This window comes from Catharus ustulatus, chromosome 1 (assembly GCF_009819885.2).
Source record: "Catharus ustulatus isolate bCatUst1 chromosome 1, bCatUst1.pri.v2, whole genome shotgun sequence".
In the NCBI taxonomy this organism is placed as follows: Eukaryota; Metazoa; Chordata; class Aves; order Passeriformes; family Turdidae; genus Catharus; species Catharus ustulatus.
The window spans coordinates 122,084,717-122,092,674 of record NC_046221.1 but is presented as its reverse complement, the minus strand read 5'-3'; the positions used below and the strand labels follow the sequence as shown (position 1 = coordinate 122,092,674).

Genomic DNA, 7,958 nt, shown 5'->3' with positions numbered 1-7,958 from the left:
TCAGTCATTTAAAGCTAACCTAGATTTTCTACAGAGAACAATAGACTCATTTTTAATTAAACATACAATAGCAAGCTATCTTGATGTGAACAAAAGGAAGGAAAGGAAGCTTAAGTAGACTGTGTTAACATCACATTAAAAGCTCTTCAAGGATTTGAAGAAAGAAGTCACAATAAGGAGATATAACTGAAGGGTAACATAAAAGAATATGAATAAAAGAATAAAATTACAAAGCCTAGAGTACAAAATGAGTGACAGGTAAAAAGGAGTATGAAATGCAACAAGAAAATGTTCTGGAAATACATTAGAAGTGCCCAGACACTTAGTTAAATTTATCTTACCATAGAGTTTAAAGAAGGAATGAGCTAAAAACTATGTAAATTTTATGTAATCAAGTTAATAGGGCCCAAAGAAATGTACTTAATAACAGCAAAAACAATCTTTGAATTGCTGGAAGACTATATAGGTTTAAAGAGCCAAGAAAAGGATAAAATGCATCTATCTAAGGAATGCTAGTCTAAAGCAATCCAGATTTATTTTGATGTCAAGGAATAGTCAAAAATAAATTTCACAATTAAGAAGTTACCATAAGGTTGTCAGGAACAGATGCTCTCTCACCTCTCTAATGCCCTTTTTTACAATCAATTTCACTGATTCAGTAGAAAAAGAGAAACAGTTGATTCAGTAGAAAAAGAGAAACAGTAAGTATCATAGATCTTGAGGTTAGTATCATTTACACACTGTCCCATGACAGTTTCATTAAAACAAAAAAGCAAAAGAAACATGATTTTCATTAAAGCACCAAGCAACTGGCATGCTGCTTATAAAAATCAAACTTGGAGAGAACCTGCAATGAGAACCCATAAGGATCCGCTGCTGTCATTTCAATTTTATTCAATATTTTCATTAGTGATTTGCAAGATGCAACAGAATATAGATATATTAAAAAAACTGGTTCTCACTAATGTGAGAGCTAGAAGACAGTATCAAATTTAAAAACTATTTTCTTAACTAGGATAAATGTCCAAAGTTAGCAAGATGAAATCATCACAGCTAAGGTAAAATATTATGCCTTAGAAGAACTTACATACATAGAATAAAAAGGGGAGAACTAGCTGGCATTATGTTAGAATCAGTTCTGAGCAGAAATTTCTGTCACAATAGGGCAAGCAAGTTCTTACTGGGATGTATTTATGAATGTTCCTCTCATGTGTAGTAACACTGCACTGTGCTGCACTCTAGTTGGTGTTGATGCCTTATATCCTAAGATAAAGGCAAAAGTCATACTGTAAAGAAGGCATAATAAACCCGGAAGAATAAATAATTTATGAATGTAGTCTGTAAGAAAAGTGAAAAAAAATGTTTAGTCTATGTGAGGATTATATGCATATCTTCACATATAAACAATTATATGAATGAGTATATATTCATACACAAATATTTATTAAAACATAAGTGAGGCACATAAATACTGTTTACCTTCAAGTACTGCATCCAGCTCTGGTGTCATCAACACAGGAAGGATATCAACCTGCTGGAGCAAGTCCAGAGGAGGCCACCAAGATTGTTAGAGGAATGGAGCACATGTGCTCTGAGAAAAGGCTGAGAGAATTGGGATTCTTCAGCTTGAAAAAGAGAAGGCTTCAGGGTGACCTAATTGTGACCTTCCAGAACCTGAATGGAGCCTACAAGAAGGACAGAGAGAGACTATTTACAAGAGCATGTAGTGAAAAGGACAAGGTGCAATGGCGTCACACTGAATGAGAGAAAGTTTAGATTAGATGTTAGGAAGAAATTCTTTACTGTGAGGGTGATAAGGTACTGGAACAGGTTGCCCAGAGAAATGGTAGACACCCCATCCCTGGAAGTGTTTGAGGCCAGACTGGATGAGGCTCTGAGCCATCTGCTCTAGTGGAAGGTGTCCATGCCCATGGCAGGGGGCTTGGAACCACATGATTTTTAAGGTCCCTTTCAACCCAAGCTTTTCCATGAGTCCCACTGGAAGTATGACAAGGAACGCAGCAAAGAAAAATCAGGTTGGCTACTGGACAAACATATATCCACAGATGCTGTTAGAAGTTTGTACAAGCTACATGCAAATGTTGCAGATTTTCTTCAAACAGGTGCTTTTACAAATAGAGAAATAGTTCATGCAGATGATAGAAGTGGTTTTCAAACTGTGATCTGCATCCTTAGATTCTGTGAAGTACTCCTGAAGAGGACCCTGAAAGACAATTAGCCAAAATAAACCTGTCTTCTGTAAAGACAACAGTCCTCATATTTATGTCCAAAAATTGAAAACATTTGAGTAACACTGATCAACATATACCTGAAGCCACCTCAGTGCAGAGTATACCAAACAATTTCTTGAGGTCAAGAAGCCTGTAATTCTTTTAATTCCTGTATGAAAAAATATATTCTCTCCATGAATCCATTTTCTAATTCATAATTAAGCAAAAAGCAGCATTTTTCTACTGCACAAGAGATCATGTCTGTAAACACATAATAAATTGTTCAGATACAGTGGCAGTTCCATGAATTGAAGAGTTTTTATGCAAACAAAGACAGTATACTTAACTCCTCTTTCCACAGAAGTCTTTCTAGGCAATGATAGGACTTGAACAAACAGCATGAAACTGAGTCAGAGGAGGCTTAGGTGGAATATGAGGAAAAGGTTTTTCAACCAGGGGGTGGTTGGGCACTGGAACAGGCTCTCCAAGGAAGTGGTCACAGCCCCAAGCCTGACAGAGCTCAAGAAGCGTTTGAACAATGCTCTGAGGCACATGCTGTGACTCCTGGGGATGCCCTGTGCAGGGCAGGGAGTTGGATATTCCTGATGGATCCCTTCCAACTCCGCATATTCTGTGGTTCTAGGTTTGAACACACCTCCTGCCCGGACAGCTTCCGTCACACGCATTACGGGCACCATGATCTCACTGCGGTGGCACTACATTTAAAACTTTTATTTTAACCCACGTAACGAAGCTGTTTCGCAATGTAATACAGCGTGAGCATCCCTCCGTGCGCGCCGCGGAGGCCCCGAAGGGCCGCAGCGACACTGGAGCCCGGCCGAGGGCGCAGATCCCTCGGCGCCGCCAGCCTCCATTCCCCCGGCCTTCTCCCTCTTCCACCTTCCCCGCCTCTCCGGCGCTATCAACGGGGCGGGCCGGGCTCGGCAGCCCGGCTGCGGCCGCGGCCGGCCCGCTCTCCCCGCCTCCCTGAGGCGCGGCCTGGCCCGGCCCGGCCTGCTGTGGCGGCGGCACCGGCACCTCGGCCGGGCGGCTCCATGGCTTTCATCCGCAGGCGGCGGCTGGAGCGGGAGCTGTACTCCAAGGAGAGGTGAGCGGCACTGTCCCGCCGGCCCCGGCCGCCCCGCTCGGGCCCGGCCCCTCGCAGCGCCCGGCGGAGCTGCGGGCGGAGGGGCCTCCGCAGAGGCCGCGGCGCAGCCGGGAGCAGAGCCCGGGCGCTGTGCTGCCCTCGCTGTTGTTACTGCTCTGAGATCAGGTGGCTGAGGGGTCCCCTGAGTTAAGGCTGAAAGGGTGTAGGAAGGACCTGGGAAAACAGGAATGCTGCTTGCCTTGCATAGACCGCATGAGAAATAGCGTCTTGTAGATTTTTGTATGTTAGTTTGTTGTCAGTTGTGCTTGTGGCATGGAGCTGTGCTTCACTGTAGTTTGTTGTGATTTTTTTTCCTCTTTTTTTTTTTTTTTCCCTGAACAGTATAGTCAGTGTACTGTCAGCCCTTAAATTACAGACTCTGTGTTGTCTCTTTAAAGTGTTAAATTCAATTAGCCCGTTCCTGCTTGCTGACTGTAATCTTTGTTTTGTTTCTAAACCTACAACAAAGGCTTATCACACATGCTTGAGTGTATCCTGAGTTCACTCTCTTGTATTTAGGTAGTGTCCCACTTTCGTTTGTCTGGCTTAGCTGTATCTGCCTTGTCAAAAAGTTTCAAAACCTTTTGCAAGCTTAATATTTTAACATGGGACATCTCTGTGAGAGCAGTAGGTCGGAAGTACACAGCAGAAGGACACCACCTTCTCTGGTGGGTTCCCATTTGTCTCCTGCTGCAGGAGCCAGGGAAGCAGCAGGCTGGTCCCGTGCGAGCCCTGTGCAAATTCTTCCTGGTGCAGGTCTCTGCTGGCTACACAGCACTGTTTATTGTTGATGAGAAAACCACATGATGGAGAGCTGGACTCACTCTGTCCATATAAATTCTGATTCATAGCTGTACAGCCCATGAAGCTACCACTTCCTCTGAAGTCTGGTTTTTGTTTTTTTTTTTTGAAGTACAGATGTGTTCTGGATCACGTTTTGTCTTCTTGTATATCTCGTTGCTGTGGGGGGGCTACTGTGGTTTCAGTTGTGTGTAAGGGGCTGCAGGCAGAAAGGACAAACTTCCGGTTTGAAGAAAGAAGAGAGAAATATTTTTAATTATTGTTAATTTTTTAATTATTTATTTATAATTTTAGTATTTATTTTTTTCCCTACATCTTAACTGTAGGAAAAGCAAGTAAATGACTGTTAGCTGTGTTATGGATTTAAGGTAAATAGTTTTGGTTTTTTCTGGGTTTTTTTTTTTTTTTTTGAGGAGCTGAGAAAAAAGTCCAAAAATCAGACTTGTCCCAAAGAACCCAAGTGGGATCTATATCTCTTCTAAAAAGCCCTGAGAACAAACTCAGCATATCAGTATGCCAGCATTATTGAGCTACAGTTATTAATGGAAAGTTTTTTCTTTGCTCATACTTGAAAGCATATCAGGATCTTATTATTTGAGCTTGTCATTTGAGCACTCCATGAAAGATCAGTCTCGTTCTCATTTGCACTGGCAGCTTTTCCTATATCTGCAAACCCATTTCTGTGTTTCTTTCCCTTGCCTAACAATTGATATTAATATAAAATTCAAGTAAATGTATATGTTTTGTATCCCATATCAAGTCCCTCCCTCTTTTCTTGTACTTTTCTCAACTAGGAAATCTTAAAAGCATTTAAGTGATTTAAAATATTTTGAGCTTAGAAATATCAGATCAGAAACAGTGTATTTTTGTTGAATGTTATCCTTGTAGTTCTACCTTAGAACAACAAAAAGCCTACTTGCTATGACTTAATTGAAGGGACAGGTTCTGAGAATTCTTTTACCTAGGTGCTGGGTAGCTGATACCAACTTCTGCTTGAAAGCTTTGCTTGATATTTGTATCCTTGGTGTAGATATTTCCTAGTGAAATGACCAGGACATTTTAAAATGTTGTGTCAGCTGCATTTGATGTGTGTTTTGGTTTAAGATTTGTTGCAATTTTTTTTGTTTTTTTGTTACTTGTACATTGCTTCCTACAAAACTTTAAGCTGTAAAAGTTCCAGTAAAGAGTACTGTGAAACTTGGTAAGAAGTTAATCTTCTTAGGCAGTTGCTTTGGAGGGGAAAGTAAGATCAGATTGGTTTTAAGTGATCTGAAAAAAAATACTTCTTCTTAACCAATTACTCCACTTTAATACCTGGTTACATAAGCCTTCTTTTCTGACTATATGCCATTTTCTAGTAGAAAACAAGAAAATGATGAAATGTCTTATGTACAGGACAGTTTATTTAGTATTCATCCTTCATGAACAGCAATTCTTTTTTTATAAACAATTTTACTTACAAAACATCAAATTAGATGATGTGGTGTTTGGCTCAGGTCTTTGATGTGTCTTTGATGATGATGTGGTCTTTGGCTTGCTTTCTTTATAAATTGATTTCTCACTTCTGCTGGCAGTGTGCCCAAATGCAGGCAAGTGTAAACACTTGATGATACAAGGGCTCTCTATACAGTGCTGCTGCTTCGTCTTGCACCCTGCTTCGCTTCCTGTGTGAGGGGTTCATCTCTCCTGCTGGAAAAATCACTCACAGGAAACAACCTACTGGCAGCATGTAGGTGCTGCCGATGGATCTTTGGTGTGATGGTTGCTTGGGCATTGGGTTTACATATATATATATATGTATATATATATATATACATATACATACATATTCTTTTTTACCTTTTTTTTGTTTTCCTCATCAGTAACCTTATCTTACTCTCTTGAGACAAAATATCCATAATGAAGGCTTGTATCCAAACATCAGCAAATGAGTCCTACAGCTGGCCTATAGATAATTGTTCTTGTTGGGAGGAGGTTTAATTTTAAAGTTGGTTTTGCATAGCTGTGTGCTGCTGCTAGATTGGGCTGCCCTGCTTTTTCATCCCTGACAAGTTTCTTCTGTTATCAGGATTGTACTTCCAGTTTCAGGTCAAGTGATTGTGCGAGATGTGTTGAAAACCTGAAACCCTTGTGTCCAAGTTGATTTCCAGTATGTGCTTTTCTGATGAAAGGACAAAAAACAGTAAGACTTCAATCACAGATTATGAATTTAAAGCATGATCAATGGGTACCTTTCCTGGGTGGTATAAAAAGGATTTCGCCAAGGCACTGGTCCCTGCATGGTCATTCCTGTCCAGTTTGAATAAGTCCCATGCTTCAGTTGATAGGTGAAATTGGTATATAAAATAATCTGTGGCCTTGTTTTGTTTTCTTTCTCCCACCCCAGATATTGTTGGATGTCTGAATCTTTTTTAAACTGAAGTATAGAGGGAGGTCCATATCAAGCAAAGTAACAGTAAGATTCTCAAGTAGACTAAGCCTAATGCAACACGCTTTTGTTTGGAGGATATTTTGTAGCATCTTGGCAGGATTTACAAACCCCAGGTTGTAGTCAGTAAAGGATGACTGGCTTCTTGGCTGCATGCCCAGAACAATGCTAGGAATGTTTGGGTGCCTTTGGGCTCCCAAACCTTGTGTATTGGGAATGACATCATAGGAGCTGAAGTTTTACAAGTGTTTTCTTGACACTTAGTGCTGAGTTTTCCTATGCGTCTTGGGGTGTATTCTTTCTCATATTCCTCAGACCTTTTCTGAGTGGCAATTATATGGTAGCTCTTTGAAAAAGGAAGTGAGTTCTGCTTTTCTTGGCAAGATGATTACCTTTTTCTTTTTTCTACCTGGAGCTGCTTCTCAAAGGAATACTTATTTCCTTCACAACAAAATACCTTCCAACTGACTGGCATATGAATTTTTCAGTTATTCTTAATATAATCTTTCTGGGACTATATGAAGACAGGAATTTGAAATAGGTCTTCAAGCAAAATTATGTTGACATGCTTTAATTTACCTCTCCCCTTAAGTGTCGGTGCTTACTGTTAAAAGAGTAACTCTTTACTCCACCAGGTTCTGTATGCTTTTAATATTTTGTGGGGATTGAAGATGTTCCAACACAAAAGCTCTTAATAAAGCCTTCATTAAAGTTATCTGGGGGGATGTAGAGATGTGTGTGCCTGCACTGTACTGATCATCCATTGCTGTAGCTCCTATCCCCCCCAACATATATCCTCAGATAGGCACAACTATGGCTGGAAATTTTTCCATTTTGGATTTCGGAAACTCCTTATGTTATTTAAGTTGGAGACGTTGGTTTCTCTAGCTGTGTGAGTTTTATTACAAAAGATATTCCCTTATCTAGCATGTTTTTTCTTCCCTCTCCAAGCTACTGCTGTTGATTTTTGAGTGCAGAATTTGCATTAAACCTGACATGTAACAGTTTAAGTGCCTTTTCACTCTAAAGCTCAAGGCTTTGCCATAGTGACAGTGGTGGCTACCTATTTATTTTACCCTGGGAAGTGAAACTGCCTCTTTCCCAGCATCTCTTGCTGTGTGGGTTTGCTGCATTCCAGAGGGTAAGGTCTCATTCCTGACCACCTTGTTCTTGAGCCTGACCACTTCACATGGTACTATTTCTGGCATTCCATGTACCCTTCCATGTGCAAAACTATCCAGGGAAAACTCCACAGCTCTGAATAGAAGCTTGCATTATAGCCTGACTGCTAATGTGATAGTTTTTAAGTCAAAATTGGCTGGTCTCCACAACTGCAAGTAGTTTTCGAGAT

The 7,958-nt window shown here is 40.6% G+C and overlaps 1 protein-coding gene across 1 annotated transcript in view; it reads left to right on the top strand.

Annotated features, from left to right (window-relative positions):
* Positions 1-3,235: 3,235 nt before the first annotated feature.
* NSMAF (neutral sphingomyelinase activation associated factor) overlaps positions 3,236-7,958 on the top strand; it is a 45,426-nt gene continuing 40,703 nt past the window's right edge. The window contains exon 1 of the mRNA XM_033052474.2: positions 3,236-3,339. Within this exon, the coding sequence (XP_032908365.1) occupies positions 3,287-3,339 (53 nt within the window). The 5' untranslated portion in view covers positions 3,236-3,286. The remainder of the gene's footprint in view (positions 3,340-7,958) is intronic.